This window comes from Podarcis liolepis (genome assembly GCF_965112155.1).
Source record: "Podarcis liolepis genome assembly, chromosome: 5".
NCBI classification, from domain to species: domain Eukaryota; kingdom Metazoa; phylum Chordata; class Lepidosauria; order Squamata; family Lacertidae; genus Podarcis; species Podarcis liolepis.
The window spans coordinates 86651256-86673626 of NC_139556.1; the positions used below are offsets into that span (position 1 = coordinate 86651256).

The 22371-nt window shown below is 45.7% G+C and overlaps 1 protein-coding gene and 1 long non-coding RNA gene across 2 annotated transcripts in view; both read right to left on the reverse strand.

Moving 5' to 3' along the window:
• The window catches only part of LOC310707521, a 140840-nt gene that overhangs the window by 73579 nt on the left and 44890 nt on the right, over positions 1 to 22371 (reverse strand). The window lies entirely within an intron of this gene.
• GOLIM4 (golgi integral membrane protein 4) overlaps positions 3178 to 22371 on the reverse strand; it is a 61430-nt gene continuing 42236 nt past the window's right edge. The window contains exons 9-17 of the mRNA XM_083504133.1: positions 20357 to 20716; positions 17103 to 17341; positions 15196 to 15272; positions 14753 to 14871; positions 12383 to 12550; positions 10643 to 10711; positions 8232 to 8312; positions 6887 to 7135; positions 3178 to 6521 (exon numbers count right to left, since the gene is read on the reverse strand). Coding sequence (XP_083360259.1) covers positions 6971 to 7135; positions 8232 to 8312; positions 10643 to 10711; positions 12383 to 12550; positions 14753 to 14871; positions 15196 to 15272; positions 17103 to 17341; positions 20357 to 20716 — 1278 coding nt within the window. The 3' untranslated portion in view covers positions 3178 to 6521; positions 6887 to 6970. The remainder of the gene's footprint in view (positions 6522 to 6886; positions 7136 to 8231; positions 8313 to 10642; positions 10712 to 12382; positions 12551 to 14752; positions 14872 to 15195; positions 15273 to 17102; positions 17342 to 20356; positions 20717 to 22371) is intronic.

Below are 22371 nucleotides of genomic sequence, written 5' to 3' on the forward strand. Positions count from 1 at the left end.
AAGCCATGTGCAGGCAGCCCTACAGTTCTTTAGACCTCCAAAAACCACAGGTTCATAGGACAGTGTGAGGTTGTTTGCAAAAGGGCTTTCAAATAGCCCTGTACAGCTTCGTCTGTGCACACCTGTTCCCAAGTGAGCAAGATTCAAACGGTCAGTCACTGATGGTAAAGGTAAAGGGACCTCTGACTGTTAGGTCCCATCACAGACTCTGGGGTTGTTGCGCTCATCTCGCTTTACTGGCCGAGGGAGCCCGCGTACAGCTTCCGGGTCATGTGGCCAGCATGACTAAGCTGCTTCTGGAGAATCAGAGCAGCGCACGGGAACGCCGTTTACCTTCCCGCCAGAGCGGTACCTATTTATCTACTTGCACTTTGACATGCTTTTGAACTGCTAGGTTGGCAGCAGGGACCGAGCAACGGGAGCTCATCCCGTCACAGGGATTCGAACCGCTGACCTGTGCTTGCCAGTTCCCAGCAGGGGAACTAGCATGTCCAGTCAAAGCAGAATCAAACCTGACCTGCCACTCACCAGCTGACATTGGAATGGCATCAGCTGATTGGCAGGTGGACATGGATTTTTGAAAATGTCCTTGCAGGCCACATTTGACCCCCGATCAGGCCAGGACTGGCCCATGGCTAAGAGGGTCCCCACCCCTGAAGTAGAGCGATGCACTTGTTTCAGTTGGACCCTGCATAACAGCTGTTAAGATGCCTATCTGCTGTGCTATCCATTCTCAGCAGCTGGAAATATTTATATTTAATACGAAGCAAACTGGTGCCTCTTTTATATTCCAGGATTCAACTAAAGTTCAACGTTGACATTTAAATTCCAATAAAAATGTAAGCATGTGTTTTGGCTTGATGTGGCAGGCACATTTATTTCTTATTTTGTTTATATGTATAAAAAAATGGCTGGTGATGACTGAGAAATTAATGAATAAGTGAAAAATTGAGCCAACCCAAAATATTGAATTTCTTCCAGGAAAACTATCAGAAGTAATATTATTATGTCATGCATATTAAGGGAAATGTTTTATCTTGCTGCAGTTCAGCAGCTTTGGGTGAATGGGTCTTGACATTCTGTAAGTATTTCCATTGTTAAACTACAAATGCACCTGCTTATAAATAGCAAACAAATGCGCACTTTCAGAATTTGAAAACCCTCATGAAGGTCACGTAAGAAAATCAATAGAGTGCTGTGAAGCAGCATTAAAATTTAAAACATACTGTCTTCTGTTCAAATATGTTATTGGTTATTTTGAGTCAGTATATATGGGGGTAGGAGGTGGAGACTTCATAGTCTCTTTGACCGCCTTCACCTCCCCACAAGCAAATCCTTTCCTGTCATGGCATTCTGTTCCCATTTCTCTCCCAATTTTAGGACTCCATCCCTCAAACTCTAAATTCCCCATCCCTCTGCAGTACACAACTCTTCATCTCAGAAGTTCCTGGGCTTTCCCTGCTCTCTCTTCCCCCCTACATACTTTGACATCCTTCTCCTCAAGCTTCCTTCAAGCTTCCTTCAAAAAAGTGTAGGCCAGGGAGCACCAGTAACTTCTATGGCACCCATAAAAGTTCTCAGCAGAAAATGCCCTCAACAAGCCCACAAAGCTAGGAACCTGTGCTTCCTGCTCAGTTCCTGTCGGCATTGGCTTGGCCTCACCTACACTGAACCACCCCTTTAAACTTGCTCATTTTTCACTGGGTGCAGCCGAAAGCTTCTCTGCAAGCAAATGTGGTGTTGTGCCAGGCCTTCACAGCAGCCATCTTGTCACTGCCACCCATTGCACTATTTCAAGAGCATGAATGTGCCAACTGACCCATGAAACTTCATCATCCAGTGCCGTTTCTCAACGCTTATCTTGTACTGTCACTGAAGCGTGAAGGGGTTTTCCCTCACTGTACCTCAACATTTTGGGGGCCCTGCACCCCCTCAGCCCCACTCTTATACCTATGTCCTCTTCCCACACAAATGTACTTGCTTTTCCACTAATAGCAACTGCACATATTTTAATACTTTTTTTATTATTATTACCAGCACCTTGCTCCTTAGCAATTTAGATATGCCTAAGCCAGGCATGTCCAAAGTCCAGCCTGGGGGTTAAAATTCTACAAAAAGCTCAACAACTTCAATCCTAAAAAAAGCTCAACTTAAAAAAGGTCAACCACTTTGGTTGGCCCTCATGCATGTTCACTTCATCAAATCTGGCCCTCTTTAAAAAAGTTTGGACACCCCTAGTAAGCATTCTGGTGACGTCATTTGTCTTAGAAAAGCTTGGAAGAACCTAAAGACATGAAGGAAGTCAACGTACTATGATTATAAGGTCAGTAAAACATGGCATATGAGTCAAGATTGATAGGGTTGGGTTGGGTTTGATTAGCTTGAAGTAGAAAAGATGGAAATCTGTTAAGACTGCAAAACGCAAGGACCCTTGTCTATCCTGACTGTAGTACGTCCCATTGATTTTACCATAAGATGTATTTCTACTTGAGTGTAAGGATGTCTCCAAGGCCACCACATATCACTCAGGCACAAGCCAGGCAACTCCAATGCACCCTTGAGCAAAGGGAAGATTCTCCAACTCTGAGCTAGGTTCTCTTCCTTTCTCCTATCTTACTTCAGAGGCCTATTCAGAGCTGAGGCAGCAACAGGAACACAAACAACTTTCTCTGACGCTTCAGTTTTTGGCCTTCAAATGATAGGAGCCTAAACCCACTTGGAGATATCCAACACTCAAGAGAGAAACACATACACATCACTGGATATGGTCCATCATCCTTTCCCAAGGCAGGAACAGACTGAAGCTTCCTCCGAGGTTCTGTGAAATTTGTTCTAGAAGACTGAGCTGTTTTTTTACCTTCTTTGACGAAGGGCTTCCTATAATTAAAATGTAAATAGTCTGCACCAACTGAAGTCGGTTTAATAAAATATAATTTTCTCGACCATCAGCACAACATTATGTTTTTTCTCTTCCCACCAAATAAAATACTTTGCTCTTGTGTCGGAGCAGATGCAGTCAAGATGATCCATGTGTGAACATTTCCAACTAAAGATGAAACAGGAAATACTTAATATTTGCAAGCATTCCTTACCTGCAGTTTTATCCATTCATTCTCAGAACAGCTGTGAAACTGCCACCAGGGCAATAGCAAAAAGAGCACCAGACTAACATAGTGGTCAGTTTTGATTCTAGCTTTTATTGATGATCCTAAAATATGCCTCAGAATAATTAAATACTGCCCCATGGCATTAAAAATACACACAAATGTATCAAAATATTTGTATTCCGAAGATTATGTACATATCATACACTTTACAGTCATTTATGTAAACAGGAATCTCTTTTCTCCGTGTGATAAATCTTTTTTTGTAACATTTAGAAAACCTCAAATCCGCATACATACAGTCCTATGAAATGTTAAGAGTACCCCTACTCTTAAATATATATATATAAAGGAAATAGTTCAAAGCATCTACAAAAGCAAAATTAATAATTAGGTTAGTACAAAAATGAATTATATTACATTCATATAAAAAAGTTAAAATAGTAGCCTATGGGTCATATATATGCAATTTCTTAAAAGATGGAGGAAGTGTTGGAGCCAGCCCAAGACCTTTTGCTTCCAAAATGTGAAGCGTAAGATGGTGCCTCTATCCCAATCCATGTGTAGAAGCTAACTGGCCTGACAGATTAATCTTACTTCCAACATTGGCCGCAGACATCATCTTCTGCCACATCTGTGGGTGGCAGGTTAGCTCAGCAGCCAAAGGGCAGGTCATGTGGCACACACAATTCTGTCCTCCAATACCTTATCCTATTCCCTGCTCACTAGTATCCCTAGGAACAGAAGCGCATGAAGGATGGGTGGTGCAGCATATTCACAGATATAAGCTCTGCAACTCAGCTACGATCTTACAAGCCCACGAGCACAGAACTTGCCACCTGTCCTCAGACAAAGCAGCAGTCACACATTGTGTCGCCTGCAGAAATCACAGCTATGCACTACACCAGCATCGCCGAGGTCCTAATTTCTGGCTAGGCCATTGTGAACTGTTGCCCGTTAACCTGGCCCACGCCCGTGATGCTAACCGTACAAGATTGCAGGTGGGTAGGCAGAAGGAAACAGGTGAGTCATTCTCTTGGCCCATGTGGTCACCGTTAAAATTGCAGGAGAAACAATAATATTAGTGGGAGAATAAGAAGCAACAGAGTTGGTGGTCCAGTGATTCAGGTACGGTGGGGCTAGTCTATCACTGCTATCAATTCCCAGTGTCTGACATTTAACAATGACAACTTGATTTTTAACCCTTTTGAAGCCAACGTACCATCACATTAAAAAATACAAATAAAATACGTAATGGGGGTATGCAACATATATGATCTGATTGCGGTCCCCAGTTGCGGTCCCCAGTTTGAACCCTTAGAGGGATTATGCGGTTTAGGACTTGTGTGGCTAAAGATGTGTATCCTCCACCATGCCAGGAAAGAACCACCCATTTTATTTCTGCCAGGTGAAGCCTTTCCGCTTGCCTGGAAAGCAGCACATCATTAGGGAGGTGAGGAATATGGACCTTGTAAGCAGTCCAGTGTACCACATTTTGTACCACACACTTTTCTAACATAAAATAGAGCTACTGAACCGAGTATCAACAGATTAACATACTCTTTTTTCACATTCTTTTCATTCTTCTGTCAAACATAATACTAAATTTTATTTGAGGTTAGAGGAGACCATCATCTCCACCCACTTATGATAGGAAAGGTCTGGTTTCAAATCTCATGTTAGCCATATATTCAGTATATGCCTTAATACTATCCGGTCTTTTACACTGGCTAAGCGACCAGAGGGCAAGAAGAAGAAGAAGAAGAAGAAGAAGAAGAAGAAGAAGAGGAGGAGGAGGAGGAGTTTGGACTTGATATCCCACCTTTCACTCCCCTTAAGGAGTCTCAAAGGGGCTAACAATCTCCTTTCCCTTCCTCTCCCACAACAAACACTCTGTGAGGTGAGTGGGGCTGAGAGACTTCAGAGAAGTGTGACTAGCCCAAGGTCACCCAGCAGCTGCATGCGGAGGAGCAGGGAAGCGAACCTGGTTCGCCAGATTACGAGTCCACTGCTCTTAACCACTACACCACGCTGGCTCTCTGGCAAGCCACCAGTCTCCAGCCTTCTTATGCATTTATTTGACCTCCTGCCTTCCTTACTGACATCATGACTAAGATTCAAGCCAACCGTGGAAGCCCAGAGAAGGGGAGCTTTTATGCACAAGAGGAGAATGGCTTCAATGACCCCCTGGGTAACCTCCAGCCAGCTGTCTTCTTTAAACATTAGGCTACATCCATTTGGAAATAAGAGGACAGTATTGCTGGTTTACCTTACAAGGGTTGTGGTAAGGATTACTGAGATAATATATGTGAAATACTCCTTTAGCCCTTGAGAAAGGCACTTTACGGTCTACAAACGAAAACAAATCCTACACAACTTTTTGAGAGGTGCGCAGTGCTATAGAAAAAGAAATTGTGACTGTGACTTCAAAATGTGTGTATCATATGGTAAATAAACCAAATTTGGGGGTGGGGGGAATCTATATCTATCTTCTTTTGATCTAGAAGGAATTTGAGTGGTGGTAGAGTCATACCCCAAATATGTTTACTCAGAAGTAAGCTTCTTTGTTTTCCTTGGGGCTTATTCCGAGATTGCAGCCTGAGATAGGGCAATAAGGCTAAGGACAGATCTATCTCCACCAGCACATGACAACAGACAACAATGTTGGGGTCAGATGTACAATGGCCAAGTCTACATGTGCATAATATTTGAAGCGGTAAGAAGAAACCCTTTGATCCATCTATACTTTATGGCCTGCGGTAACACACTTGTGTGAGTTAGGTACTGCATATATATGGGTAAGACCAAATGTCTGCATTGAGCTAATCCAATCAATTACACCTCTATAGGAAGCAGAGCAACAAGAGGGTGTGAAAGACCTGCAACATGAGTCCCACCCAGTGTGTGCATGAGTGTCACATGCAAAGGGATTCAAACACTGCCATTTTTGGCACACTCACAACTGCCAAGCGATATTCACTTAGATGCTGCAGATACTGTGCTGGCCAAATTCATTCAGATCAAAATGAATACACAGAGGTGCTCAAATGTGCTGTCCCGTAGAGAGCTGGATGTAAAATCTAGCATCTCTCAGAGATATGGGTGCAACTCTGCAGCCGGCCGTTTCTCAAACTCCAAGAGATTAGGCACTAATGATCGGTCCCCCCTGACCCCCAGCAATACACCTGAAAGCTAAAGTCTGACGCTTTGGACAATGCCAAACAGATTTAAGTTGAAACTGATTCTCAAACTTCTAGAAAAGAAACAGTATAAAAATAAGGAGGAAAAATAAGGGGGTTGCCACCTCACCTATTTGTTTTTGTCACTTAAAATCTTGTACAAAAGGAATGCTAACCTAAAATATTGCATTTGTATAAAACCACAAAGACTTCTAAGAGAAAAAATTTAAATTATGTATACAGTGGTGCCCCGCAAGATGAATGCCTCGCAAGACGGAAAACCCGCTAGACGAAAGGGCTTTCCGTTTTTGAGCTGCTTCGCAAGACGATTTTCCCTATGGGCTTGCTTTGCAAGACGAAAACGTCTTGCGAGTGTTCCGATTTCCCCCCGCTTCCCCCCCTTTTTCTAAGCCGCTAAACCGCTAATAGCCTTTTAGCCGCTAATCCGCTAAGCCTTTAATAGCCGCTAACCCTTTAATAGCCGCTAAACCGCTAATAGCGCTAAGCCGCTAAGCTGCTAATAGGGTTGCTTCGCAAGACGAAAAAAACGCTAGACGAAGAGACTCGCAGAACGGATTAATTTCGTCTTGCGAGGCACCACTGTACATATAAAAAGGCCTTCTCTAGCAACTAGAAATTTTCTTCTTTTTTTTCCAAGCAGATGCCATTTTGCAGCTCAAGCAAGAATCACATTTCCCCTCGTCTATGAGCCTTTGCTGCCACAGCGCCACCTTCCTCTTCTTCCTCTTCCTCCTCTTCCTCCTCGTAGTTCTCATCACGGCCTTCTTTACGATTATTTTCCTCTTGGACTTCTTGCTCTTGCTCTGCACCTTCACTCATTTTTTCTTCAGCCTGGCAGCATGAGAAAATAATAACCCCAGAACAAAGATAACAAAAGAGAAAACTATTCAGCTTTTTGGAAAACATGTATTTGATGATAAAACTCTGCAGCATTTGCTATGGCGAAATATTTCTTCACACACACACACACACACACACACACACACACACACACCAGTCACAGCACAGAACAAAACAGGATTATTGTGCTACTGCAGGCTGTTGAAATTCTATGATTACTAAAGCCTTGAACCGAACTATCCTCTGCTGGGGGAGATCAAGTTGCGACAAACAGCTGGAGCAACATATTGTGCTCTTTTAAGACTCCCTTCAACCCTATTGCTATAAATTCTTCTAAAAAGAATACCAATAATTACACTTGAGGTTTGGGCCAATTAACCTGTCCAACATTGTCAACTGATCACATATTGTTTGACAAAGGTCAAATAGTCCAGGGAAACAAGAATGCCCTGGTGTTCTTTCCATTGCATCACGGAGGCCGTTCAATAGCAACTGCAAGAGCGCAAGCTGCTTGCTCCTCAGCCTGGAGTAGTCGGGGTCTAGGGCCGCGTTCAAACACCCTGCTTGCAGCACAAAACATGTTGTGTTTCCTCAATCCAGAATCAATCGTGCTCACCCTCAAAATGCTGCTAGATTGATTCCAGATCCTGCTGTCCACAAAGTTGGGTGTGATTACTTGATATGCCTTTTGAAAAGCCTCCTCTTCTCTTGACTAGGTGACCCATGCCTTCTCCTCCCTGCACATGCCCCAGGTGAATTGGCGAAGGAAGTGGCAATTACAATCTTGGCATATGCTTACTCACACTGCCACCGGGCAGGTGAAGGAACACACACACACATACACACACATTTCTGGGAGTGCCTATATCTGTTTTCAAATGAACACACTGTGGGGTAATGCGGAATTAACCCGTGATGAGCTTTCCTTTCTGGAATGAAACCAGTTTGTCCTTTTTCTCATTTTATACGTAGACCAGTAGTGTTATGCAGACATCTGTAACCTCGATATTCAAGGTGCAGGAAGCACACAAAGCCTCCCTTAACCACCCATTTTATCAAGCGTCCCCCATCTACGCAGTGTGCGTACATTTTCATCATTTTCGCCGTATGGCTCCTCGCCGTTGTGATCCAGCTCCCTCTTCTTCTCCTCGGTCAGATCTCCCTGGGCCTGAAAAGAGACACATATGGCCAGTTGGAAGGGAAGTAAGAACCCATTTGAAGCCACCTAAGGTTTTGTGGCCATTTATTCATTGCATTTATATCCTGCTTTTCTCTCTCTCTGGAACTCAAGGTATTGAGAACAGGTGGTTTTTATACACAAACAATCCAGTCCAACATGACTGCACAACCTCTTTAGATAATTAGTTTACCGTATTTTTCGCCCTATAGGACACACTTTTCCCCCTCCAAAAATGAAGGGGAACTGTGTGTGCGTCCTATGGGGCGAATGCAGGCTTTCGCTGAAGCCTGGAGAGCGAGAGGGGTCGGTGCGCACCGACCCCTCTTGCTCTCCAGGCTTCAGGAGAGCCCCGTCGCCAGCCCCGCAAACTCGTGGGACAGCGGGAGGCGCAGCGCGCCTTTCCCGCTGTCCCCCGACTTGGCTAGAAGGCTGGTGAGGGGGAGAAGCCTGCTCCTCCCCGTTGCTAGCCCCGCAAACTCGGGGGACAGCGGGAGGCGCAGCGCGCCTTTCCCGCTGTCCCCCGACTTGGCTAGAAGGCTGGCGGCGGGAGAAGCCTGCTCCTCCCCGTCGCCAGCCCCGCAAACTCGGGGGACAGCGGGAGGCGCAGCGCACCTTTCCCGCTGTCCCCCGACTTGGCTAGAAGGCTGGCGGAGGGCTTTCCCCTCCTCCAGTCCCGCAAGCTCCCAGAGCGATGCCAAAGCTGCACGCAGCTTCCACATGGCTCTGGGTCCCGTTCTGGGGGCTGGGGGAGGGGGAAGCTCCGCTTTCCCCTCCTCCAGCCCCGCAAGCTCCCAGAGCGATGCCAAAGCTGCCAAAGCCCGAGCTTCCCAGCCCCGCGCCTGGGGGGGGGGAATAATTTTTTTTCTTTATTTTCCCCCCCCAAAAAAATCTAGGTGCGTCCTATGGGCCGGTGCGTCCTATAGGGCGAAAAATACGGTAATTATCCTCCTCATTTAATCCCCACAACAACAACAACCCTGTAAGGTAGGTTAGGCTGCTGAGAGGCAGTGACAGGCCCAAAGTCACCCAAGGAGTTTCATGGTTGAGTGGGGATTTGAACCTTCATCTCCCAGGTCCCAGTTCGGCACTCTAACCACTATGCCACACTGAAGACATACCTTTGCAATGCATAATAGAGGAAGAAAACATTCATTAAATACATATACATATAGGAGGGCCCAAAGTGCCTTGACCTGCAGAAAAAGGGTGATTTTCTCCTCCTATCTCCTAGAATATGCTTTGGTTCACTTCCCAGCCGCAAGAACTCAATTGTACTCAATATATTCCATTTTCTTTCTCCCATATCCTACAGGGAAGGGCTGCAGTTGAGTGTACAGCAAATCTCTTTCTTTTAAACTGTTTTTAATGTGGTGTTTTTTTATTTTAAAAAATGCAGTAACCAGCCTTGGGACCGTATGGTAAAGAATGGGTAAGGAACTTAAATAGTAATAATACAGATATATGCTGGCAATTCAGAGAGCTGTTGCTTTGGCTCTTGTCAGTGTTACCATACTTTTCCATGTATAACATGCCTCCGTGTATAAGACATCGGGGACTCAAATTTAAGAAAATGGGGGGAGATGGCACAGAGTTGTTCAGCTTTTGGTGGGGGGGTTACCCAGGGTTGTTGGGCTTTTTTAAGGGGGGATTGCCAAAAATCGCCTCCCGTCTGTCCCATCACCAGCAGAAACTGCCAATCGCCCAACCAACAGCCAGAGCGTCAGCCAATCAACACCATCCATTGACGCAGCAACCAATAACATACACAATAGCCGCTGACAGCCATGGCAACAACCAATCAAACGTCCACCCTATGCACTACCCATGTATAAGATAACTCCCACTTTTTAGCATGATTTTTAAAGAAGAAGAAGAAGAAGAAGAAGAAGAAGAAGAAGAAGAGGAGGAGGAGGAGGAGGAGGAGGAGGAGGAGGAGTTTGGATTTGATATCCCGCTTTATCACTATCCGAAGGAGTCTCAAAGCGGCTAACAATCTCCTTTCCCTTCCTCCCCCACAACAAACACTCTGTGAGGTGAGTGGGGCTAAGAGACTTCAAAGAAGTGTGACTAGCCCAAGGTCACCCAGCAGCTACATGTGGAGGAGCGGGGAAGCGAACCTGGTTCACCAGATTATGAGTCTACCACTTTTAACCACCACATCATACTGAAAAAAACATAGACTTATACACGGAAAAGTATGGTACTTATCACATTTTTAGCACATTCTTCCTCCAAAGCACTTGTGATGCATACATTCTGCTCCTCCGCCCAGCTATAATCCTCACAACCAGAAAAGTGTGTGTCCTCAGGTTCCTTACCTCTTCTTCTCCCTCTTCCTGGTACTGCTCATCCACATTGTCTTCTTGCTGATCAGGGTTACCCACCATCTGCAGACAAACACATTCCATAGCTAATATCTCCAATATCACTCAAAACCATGCACTGGCTTACTTATTGAAAATCAATTCCAGGGCAACCAGGAGAGGAATAGCTACAAAAAAAGAGGAAGGATGCAACATGGCAAGGATTTGATTTCCAATGCTCACCTTTCACCAGGAGGTCTGTGCAGGTATAGTTTTGTTTCGTCTTTTAGCAGCAATTAATGTTCCTCTACCGGAGTTTATAGTTAAGAAACCAACCATAGTTAAAGCTAGCCACAGTTTTATTACAACCAGGGCTTAGTCACCCTGGACTCCCTTTGGGGAGGAAGAGCATGGTATAAATCTAACAAATTAGAATAGATTTGTGTAACATAAACCCAATATTTCTACATTAGCGTGCACTCAAAGGAGCTTATGCATTTTGCAATCAGTGAGCAAAAGTGACAGATAATGGATGCAATAATGGAATACTGAAAGGTATAGTTTTTGTAAAATATGCAGGGATTTATGACATGTAAAATGAACCATGGAAAGAGAAGAATGATATCTTAAGGATGTAAAATTAGTATTTTAAGTTGTAAAACAGAAAACGTAATAAAATTCTATATATACAATGCAAAAAAGTGACTACATTAAAAGGGGGCCTGGAAGAGGCAGAAATTACCATTTAAAAGCAGTAGTAAGGAAAGACATGCTTGCAGCATAACCCTATATGTGAGAAGTAAAATCGACCGTGTTCAGTGGGGCTTATTCTAAACTATGCTTTTAGCATTCTTTTGAAAATGGTCAATGAAAGGCAAAGCATTTAAAGCACATAAAAAAATCCTGGTTACAAGGGAGCCCATTGCCACAATAAAGACTCGTGTCAATGCAACATTCACTGTGGTTAACGTGAAGAGGGAGCAATTCCAGAGCTCATTCTTGAACATTTAAGCTTAATAGGACACTACCCAGAAACCTGACATATGCTGCCCTGATTAGGATCATGAAAGGTAAAGGTAAAGGTACCCCTGACCATTAGGTCCAGTCACGGACGACTCTGGGGTTTGGGTGCTCATCTCGCTCTATAGGCCGAGGGAGCCGGCGTTTGACCACACACAGCTTCTGGGTCATGTGGCCAGCATGACTAAGCCGCTTCTGGCGAACCAGAGCAGCGCACGGAAACACCATTTGCCTTCCTGCCGGAGTGGTACCTATTTATCTACTTGCACTTGATGTGCTTTCGAACTGCTAGATGGGCAGGAGCTGGGATTGAACAACGGGAGCTTACCCCATCACGGGGATTCGAACCGCCAACCTTCTGATTGGCAAGCCCTAGGCTCTGTGGTTTAGACCAGGATCATGAAAGAAAGGTGTAAATAAATGAAACAAATCAGCTGCGGCAAACTTCACATGTGGTCATTTTAGGAAATTATCCTTGTTGCAATTGGAAGGAAGGTGTGGCAGAATGCAAAGCAGAGCAACCCCATGGAAGCCTAATTGTCATGGGAAACTCACTTTTGTCTAGAAAAAAACCCTCAATGACCAGCAAACAGGTCAGGCGTTGTAATGCATTGTGTGTGAGGTGAAATGCCTATTTGAAATGGCTATTTCATACATGCAGGTCATCCCTTGAAGCTGCAGCCTTTGTTTGAAACAGGGCCTCCACTTGATAGCTATGGCCTTTTGTATACTGACCACTAAATGTTCTTCCATTTCAGGGTTCCCTTGTTTTGGGTTATTCGGCTTCAGTTGCTTATTCTCATCAGGCAGGTTCTCTTCCCTCTCCTGCTCTGCTTCCTCAAACTCATCTTCCCCTTGATTGTTGGGATCATCAGCTGGGTTGACATCATCCCCGGCTGTCTTCTGCATTTCAAGAGAATTTCAGTAAAGAATAAAGTGCATTTCACGACAATGTCGCCTTAGGTCCATATCCAACACATCACTCAGATCTGATTTAGATTTTCAAGAGCAGGCAAAGTTACAATCTATGGGTTGTACTCAATGAAGCCCTATTCAGAGTAGACTCACTGAAATTTAGTCATTCCCATTAACGTCAACAGGTCTACTCTGAGTAGCATTGGTACTAGATACTACCTTACATTTCTGATTTTTCATTTTTTATTTATTTATTTAATTTATATACCGCCCTATACACGGGGGTCTCAGAGCCATTCACCACAAGGAGACATATACCCAGATGCAAATCTCCAGCGGCTGCAAATTAAAAAGTCTGATGGGCACCCAGCCAACTCTCAGCTGTTGAACTGAGTGTATGGGATGGCAGCTTAGAGGCCTTCACCCAAAGGCCGCAGGATCAGGGCCAGACTTCTTGATCCTTACAATAGCCCTGTGAAGTAGGTCAAACCAGGAGAGAAACTGACTTGCCCTAGTAGGTTTAATAAAGACTTACAAGTTAGTACACCTAGGGTAATTCTTTACAGCATCCACTCCCAGTCAAGGGGCACCACTATAAGAGGAGCAAGTAGGCAGGTGCTCACTGTGTTAAAACTGACAGGGCCATACTGATCTGAGCACATCTCTTCCTACTTCCAAGCTTGATCCATCAAGCCTGTGTAGCATAGCAGCTAAGAAAGCCCAACAGAGACTCCATCTCCTCAGAGTATTGCGAAAGAACGATGTCAATCAGCATTTGATGATCTCCTTCTACTGGTCCACAATAGAAAGTGTCCTTTCAGACTGCATAACGGTGTGGTACGCTGGTTTGACATCAACTGATAGGAAGTGCCTATAGGGTGGTGAATACAGCACAAGATATTATGGGCTGTCCCGTGAATCCGCTGGATGAAATAGCGGAAGAACGTTGTCTCAGGAGAGTGAGGAAAATTCTCAGGGATGATTCACACCCTGGCCGGCACTTTCTTGATCTCCTGCCCTCAGGCAGAAGATATAGAAGCATAATTAGTTGCACCAACAGGGTCAAGAACAGCTTCTATCCGTGGGCTGTTAGGCTGCTGAATGAAAAGATAACAATAGGGAAACTGACTTTCGGGTTTGGTGGGTGTGCGTCAGTAAACGAGGGTAATTAAGACAAAGAGAGCTGAGTGGGGGTGCTTGTGTAATCTCACTGTATACAAGTTGTACAAGTGACAATAAAGTATTTCAATATTTCAATTTCAATGTTCAGCTGCAAACCAGGAACCCCTTGGAGACAATCTCACCCCTGCCATGAACTTAAGAAACTGCCTTATAAACAAGCCACCCTCTCTCACCTCAACCTTCGCTATGTGGAGAGAATAATTGCCTGTCTTGCCAAGATCAGCTGGCTTTATTGCTCTGTGTGTGTGTGTGTGTGAGAGAGAGAGAGAGAGAGAGAGAGAGAGAGAGAGAGAGAGATATGCTTGACTGCAGTCTAAATTGAGCTATTAAATGGCTTTTGTTTTAAATTCGTTGCAAATCACATTGAAGTAGCATTTGCTTAGAAAGGCAGGATATAAAACCTAAGATAAAAGCATATATATATGTAAAACAAAACATGAAACACTTTGAAGACATGGAAGTGCTATATAAATGCTAGCTGTTATTATTCGTACTTCCTTCCTAACCCTTCCTTCCTTGAATTCTGAAGAAACTGATTTACTATTTCAAGATACGGCAAGATTCTTGGCCTACATTTTTGTTCTCTGATGTTACCACACCCCATTTATTTGTTTGTTTTATTGCTTTTAAGACAGGACCACCAGCCTCAGAGCCAGCTGATGAAGAGGGCTCAGCAATGTACTGCTGAATGGGCTCCTGGCCACCATCGTAGTTTTCCCAAAATGCAATGCTCCAAACATTCTGTGGAACTGTTGTTTTTCTTAAAAAAAAAAAATGGCTGCCACAAAATACCTGGGAAAACTTAAGATGGTGGCCCCAGTCAGTGTCACCGACAATCCCAGGCGGTACCTCTAGGCCAAACGAGCCTTGCTTCTGCCTTTGTTACAAGAAAAAGCACCTCCAGCATGGTGCTTGACACACAATTACTGATTTAGCTAGATTTATGTCTATTGATGTCTGTTATAAAATTGCAACTTTAAAATATCAATGTATGCTATTCCCACTCACCGGTTCTTCATTCTGCTCGCTCTCTGCTCGGTGGTCCAGTTCATGATCCTGTTGTCCGTTTGCATTATTGTGGTCCTCTTCCTCCGCTTCATCTGGGTGCTGGTTCTGCCGATCGTAATCTGATCAAAGGCAATTCAGATAGTTCATTCAGCCCTCCTTCCATTCAGAAAGGAACACCGTATTTGTAAGCCACGAAAGAAAAAGCTTCCATGTGCAATTCAAGACGTATGAAAATTGGATAATGTAGACAGGGAAAATTTTGGGACAACAAGATAGAGACGAATGAGCCCCACCCCTTCTCCACTGGCCATGAAATCCAGAAATAAGCCAAGCTAGGCTTTACCTGCTTTAAATATGGCCAACCCATTGATTGCATTTTCAATTACACACAGCGTATTTCAAAGACAGCGTTAAAGGCAAGGGTTGGAGAGAACGTCACTTACTTTCTTCTTCTTCCTGGGCACCTTGTTCTTCTCCTTGCACAATATCCTGATCCAGGTTGTCGTAATGGGATTGGTGGCTGGAGAAACATTATACAAACGGGTTAATTCGGATTCACAAGGGGATTTTTATTGTTGTTAAAACAGGGGTGGAGAACCTATTGCCCTCCAGAGGTTGCTGGACTACAACTCCCATCAGCCCCTGCCAGCATGGCCAGGGATGATGATGATGATGATGATGATAGTAATAGTAATAATTTATTATTTATACCCCGCCCATCTGGAACATTAAAAGCTTCCCTAAACAGGGCTGCCTTCAGATGTCTTCTAAAAGTTTGGTAGTTATTTTTTCTTTGAAATCTGGTGGGAGGGTGTTCCACAGGGCGGGTGCCACTACCGAGAAGGCCCTCTGCCTGGTCCCCTGTAACCTCACTTCTCGCAGTGAGGGAAGCGCCAGAAGACCCTCAGCACTGGACCTTAGTGTCCGGGCAGAACGATGGAGGTGGAGACGCTCCTTCAGGTATACTGATGATGGGCAATGGGGGTCCAGCAACAACTCAGGGGCACACATCCTTGTGAGAAAAGATGGAAGACCAATGCTTGCCATTTGCTCCTTTGCTGGGGTCTGGGCCAGATAGGCACCTCTTTGTATTACAGAGTGTGTTGGTGGGGAAGGTAGCCTTCCGCCATTGTGGGTTGCACCTCCCACTTTACATGTTTTGCCACAGCAACACAATGCACCCATGTGGAAATACAGGGCCATTGCTAGCTGCACTGTGAGTGTGAGATGGCAAGAGAGGGTGCTCTTTCATGAGTGGGAAGAATAACCCAACCCAGGACACCAAGTGAGTGCCCCCCCCCCCAGAACACACTTCACACACCCCTTTTTCCAGAATCCTCTGCAACGCGCAGGGTTTCCATGAGGGGAACTGTGATAATGAATGCAGACTGGAGAGACGCATGTATGCAAAACCTCTCACTTTGAATGGCTGGAATGTTGGTCACTATAAAAATGCTAATAATAATAATAATAATAATAATAATAATAATAATAATAATAATAATTTATTTATACCCCGCCCATCTGGCTGAGTTTCCCAGCCACTCTGGGCGACTCCCAATCAAGTGTTAAAAACAATACAGCATTAAATATTAAAAACGTCCCTAAGCAGGGCTGCCTTCAGATGTCTTTTAAAGATAGAATAGCTGCTTATTTCCTTCACATCTGAAGGGAGGGCGTTCCACAGGGCAGGTGCCACTACCGAGAAGGCCCCCTGTCTGGTTCCCTGTAACCTCACTTCTCACAATGAGGGAACTACCAGAAGGCCCTCGGCACTGGATCTCAGTGTCCGGCCTGAACCATGGGGGTGGAGACGCTCCTTCAGTTATACAGGACCGAGGCCGTTTAGGGCTTTAAAGGTCAGCACCCACTATTCCACCTACTAGGCTTGCCCACCACTGGCATGTGGCCCCTGCAAGACTTCCCTAGAGGGAATGTGGCCCTGAGTCAGGAAAAAGATCCCCTGCTTTAAGGCAATAGAATGCAAAAAGGATTCCTGACAGCAGACACTTGAAAAGCCAGTTTGTAGGCGCCCATGGCGAACGCCATTTTCTAAATGCTTGCTGACAGGACATGGTACAGGTCAAGGAATGGCCCGCATCTTTATCCTGCTCCACTGGCAGCAGTGGAGAAGTGGATCGGCCTGCACCTTCTCATGGGTAGCATATTAGCAGCCTGACTCCCCCCCCCCCCACAAAGGCCCTGACCTCCCAGCAGGGGTTTGAAGAAAGTACCAGAAGGTTCCAGAAGGTTCTGGCAATTCTTGTCACTGTCAAAGTCTGAGGCAACCTGAGCTAACCTCCTTTCTCAGAGGCCGACAGGAGCCAAAAGTGCATTTTAGAAAGATAACCTTAGGCGGTGTTTAAATTGCTCTTCGCCCTGCTCTGCCTGCCTGCGCAGTGTCAGCTCTCGCTCCTGAAGCTGCTGCTGCCGTAGCAACTGCTCTTGTAGTCTCCCCTGGTGCAGAGACTCCTGTTGTTCTCTGAGTCGATTGGCCTCCTCCGCTCGCTGGACGGCCAGCCGCTGTTGTTCCAGCTGCTCCTCGTAGGCAGATTTGTATCGGGTTATTGTCTTCACCTTCGGTGGTTCCTGGGCCAAGACAAATAGCTTAAAGTAAAGACCTAAGTAAGAAAAGGCTTGAGTAAATAAAGGCAGAACGAACTGCAAGAACAGTACCTCAGTGGAAAAGCATAGGCTCTGAATGCAGAAGGCCCAGGGTTCAATCCCCATCACCTCCACTTAAAAGAAACATGTAGCACAGGGGGCAGAAAAAACTTGTTGCAAGAGCCTGGAAGCCACTGCTAGTCGCTGCTGGGCTATACAGACGGAAGGGACCCCTACGGCCATCTCATCCAACCCCCTGCGATGCAGGAATCTCAACTAAGGCATCCATGACAGATGGCCATCCAACCTCTGCTTAAAAACCTCCAAGGAAGGAGAGCCCATCACTTTCTGGGTCGTCGTGAGGATTAAAAAAAAAGGGAAAGAGGATTAACCCCTCCCTGAGGGGGAGAAAGGGAGAATGAAATATTGCAAATAGATTAAAACAGTAGCCTTTTGGCCACTGTTTTGGCCAGGACCCTCCTTTATCAATGAGATCAAAGCATTTCAAGCGTTCCACCACAACTTCTCCCCCAAATCCCAGAATCTCTTCCTTCCATAGATGATAGGACCAAAAATAATGGAGGGAAATGACAGGTGGATGCCCAGTCAGAAAGAGGGCTTGAAAGAAAACCTAACTCTCTCCCCCCCCCTCTCTCTCTCTCTCACACACACACACGGGAAATTTGGGATGCTTTTAGCCAGGAAACCCTCTAAAGTTGGGCAGGAGCCCCAGGGGAAATACATTTCACGTAACGATTTGAGCATCAGCCAAGACTCTGGGCTGAGGGACACTCATGAGTTCTAATGAAGCTTGAAATACAGGATGACTTTGTTAGTCAGATAAACACCAACAAGGTCCTGGGCTGAAACCAAAGGAACAAGCAGATTTTTGCACCCCTGAGACATGACCCAGAAGGCAGAGCCATCTCTCCGAGATTCTATTTACAGCTCTACACAAAACATGACCTGTATGCACTGTACCCTTGAGATGCTCGGTTCCTTGAGGCAGGCTGCTTACAGAATTAAAATGGCCTGTCAAAATATTAGGGCACATCTGGATGCAAGGAAGAGTGCTCTGGACTCACAAAGGTAAATGGTAAGAACAGATTCTGCCATCAAACACAACTATACTGCCTGCAGATTACATACAACTTATAAAGGGCTCTTTTATTATATTGCCGCTTTTATTTTTAATGATGTTTCCAACTGGGCTAAAAGCCTTAACAAATTTAATTGAGAGGAAGTTGCCTTATAGAGAGCCAGACCAGCGGTCCACCTAGTTCAGTACAGTCTACATTACCGTCTTCAGCTGGTGGGTTAAGGACCTGCTAGTGGGTCAAGACCTGATCCAAGGTGGGTCACAATAGGAGCACTGCCACCATGCAAACATATTGTAAAAGGCTGAGAAATGGGTCCCCTAAATGCATGTTTGGGTTAAAAGTGTGCCATGGGTCTGAAATGTTTGAAGATACCTGGCAGCAGATCTCCAAGGTTTCTGACAACGGTCACCCCTCTGGTGATGCCAGGAACTGAACCTGAGACCTTCTGCATGCAAAACATGTTCTCTACCATTGAGATAGAGGGACGCAGGTGGCGCTGTGGGTTAAACCACAGAGCCTAGGACTTGCCGATCAGAAGGTCGGCGGTTCGAATCCCTGTGACGGGGTGAGCTCCCGTTGCTCGGTCCCTGCTCCTGCCAACCTAGCAGTTCGAAAGCACGTCAAAGTGCAAGTAAATAAATAGGTACCACTCTGGCAGGAAGGTAAACAGTGTTTCCGTGCGCTGCTCTGGTTCGCCAGAAGCAGCTTAGTCATGCTGGCCACATGACCCGGAAGCTGTACGCCGGCTCCCTCGGCCAATAAAGCGAGATGTGCGCCGCAACCCCAGAGTTGGTCACGACTGGACCTAATGGTCAGGGGTCCCTTTACCTTTACCTTTACCATTGAGCTATTGCCCCTCCACTCCCAGTGAGAGAGTCACTGCAGCGCGCCCTACAGTGCATATGTATGTATGTGTATGCATGCATGCACACACTTATATAATACTCATATGATTCCTGGGCCAGGAAGCAACACAACGCTGGAAAGAAAAGAGTGTCCGATCTGCTTCATTGACATAACCAGGCCCAGACTCCCTTCTGGCTCCTGCCCACGATTCCTGTTGCCTACACCACTTATGGCATGCATGATGCAGGCTGCTTGGCCACGAATTAAAGCTGAATAAATGTTCCGGCTGCTGCCTCTGCCAGTAATGCAGCTGGATTTCAAATTGAGCACCAGCTAAGGTGACAGTCTAAACAAGGCGGAGGATTTAGAGAATAAACAGGGTGGGGTGCCTGCTATTTAAGCACACAAAAATGTGTTTCGAAAAAGGAATCTAGAAATTCGCTCTGGCTTCCAGTGTCCCAGGGTGATGAATGTGATTTCTTTTTCGAAAGGTTAATAGAGAGATCGTGCAACAAGTTGCTCCCCCACCCCCCACCCCTCCTTGCTTGCAAATTTTAGAAATGGGAAGACAACTAGTGTTACCAACTGCATCCGTCACACAGCACATTGCATTCTGTAAGATATAGCATGCACTGCATTTCAAAGTGGCACGATTCCCTTTCCAAAGTGTGGCCGGGGCTGCGCACATCCAATTAATCAGTAGGGTGACAGCGACAGCATTGCACTGGCAGGCTCCATCCCTTGCCCTTTGCAAATTGCAGCACACCCCTCCGGTCATGGTATGTGCGGTGCCCCAGCCTCCATTCTGAAAGGGCTTGTTTGTGACTGGCAAAGCAAAACCAGCTAAATTGTTTCAAGCCCCCCTCTCTCTCCCTGCTGCTTAAATTGCAATTCCAAACTGACTTACTGGGCAATGAGTCCCGATAGATTTAATGGGGCTTATTTCCTAGCTGGTGTGTTGAACAGTGCAACCCCGCTGAACACAGAGGGGTGCTATTACTATGCAAAGCATGACAGTGCTCTTATTTATGTGTCTATTTCACCAACAGCTCACCTCCGAATGATGGTGTTCGCCCAGGGTGTTGGCTTCTTCCTCGTCAGCCTGCCCTTTCTCCTTCCATTCATGCTCCAAGTTGCCTTGGTCAAGATCCTCTGTCAAGCGTTCAGGCTGCCCAGCTTGCTCCATCTCTTCCTCCTCGAGTTCCTTCTTGTGCTCCTCTGCAACCTGTTCCACACGTTGCTCCTCGTCTTCTCCCGCCTCTTGCTTCTGCTGAATATTGAGCTCCCGCAGCGGGTGACCTTCATTGGCTTTTCTTTCAGGATGAAACGGCTCGGCTCTGCCTTCTCTTCCTTCCAAGTGGATTGCTCTGTTGGCTTCTTCTCCCCCCAGTGGCTGATCACCATTTAGCGTAATCTGCAACAGTGCAGAATATTAAACTTCAAATGGCCCGTTTCAAAGACTCTGCTGCTGATTTATTTTATTTTATTTTTTAATATAGAGAGACTTCTAGCCCATCCCTCTAAGTGCTTATGAACCACTCAGGGCAGCTTGCAACAATTAAAAAGAAAATACAACGTCATGAAACACAACTAAAATACGTTCAACACACAATAATGCAAGATATGAAAACGTACAACAAAGGCAAGGAGCACAGAGGAAATATGAGCTTTAAAGCGGATACTTAGCAGTGTAGAAGAAGAAGGGTTTGGATTTGATATCCCGCTTTATCTCAAAGCGGCTAACATTCTCCTTTCCCTTCCTCCCCCACAACAAACACTCTGTGAGGCGAGTACGGCTGAGAGACTTCAGAGAAGTGTGACTGGCCCAAGGTCACCCAGTAGCTGCATGTGGCGGAGCGGAGACACGAACCCGGTTCACCAGATTACGAGACTACCGCTCTTAACCACTACGCCACACTGGCGTAGAATAAAATCACAGAATCATAGAGTTGGAAGGGACCCTGAGGGTCATCCAGCCCAACCCCCTGCAATGCAGGAATCTCAACTAAAGCATCTTTATTTCTTAAATGTGATAGGCGATGGGGGATTTGTGGCATGGGCCATGGCTTCTTGCCTGCCTGGTTTGCTTCCCCAAAGCATGTGGCTGATCACTGGTGGTATAAATGCCAGACTGCACAGACCTAAATGTTCAGTAAAGCAGTTCTCCTCTCCTTAGAAGTGTGGGCATATATCCAAGGGAAGAGTTCACACAACAGGCCAGCCTGTCGGCTGCCAAACGCTCAGAGAAGTCAAAGCTTTCCTATCACCCCACCATCGCCCATGAGCACAACATATTCCAGCAGAGGCAGCTCACACATTCAGTTGTGAATCGGAGCCGAGAGTCTTCAAGGGGATGGGACATCAGTTGGCAGGCACCCAGGTGTGAAATCAGCCCTAAGAAAAAGGGATCTTATTTTGATTACGGAAATGCTCCAATTAGAGTTCAGTTGCCTGCACAAATCCTTCACGTTTGAACTGTTAGGATATTTCCGTTCCACCTTAAAAGGGAGCAGGCTTTTGTAAGTTACAGAGTCTGCGCATGTCCTATTCACAGGATGTTTACGTTTTGCTGATTCCTTTCGTGTTCTCAGTCGGCTCAGACACGCTGATAGAATGGACGTGTATTCTTATGTTCTGTTCATGTTCTAAATAAAGTCTGTAAATATGCTCTTCTGCTCTTCTGCGGTGCAAGCTTTTGACTGTGCTTTCTGCTGCTAAAGAGGGTGCACCCAGCCTAGGAATGTGGCTAGGAATTCCAAAGGCTTTGTGCCCCTAACTGTTGGATCTGCATGAGTACGGGAGGCCGATGGACGTCCAGAACTCCGGCTTGGGGGCTCATGATGGACACTATCTCCCTGGCAGTTTCCCAACAACAAGGTTATGGGCCCAGATTCACAGCACCTACAGGAGAGTAAAGCTGCAACAGACTGCGTTTAAGAGGTACGGTGGGAAAAGCGAAAGAAAAGAGGGAGGCTTTTGGCTTTTCTGTTTACCTCGGCAAAGAGCTTTTGATCTCCGGCAAGGCTAAATTGGCCTGGGAGCTGAGCCAAAAAGGCTTCGTGATTAATA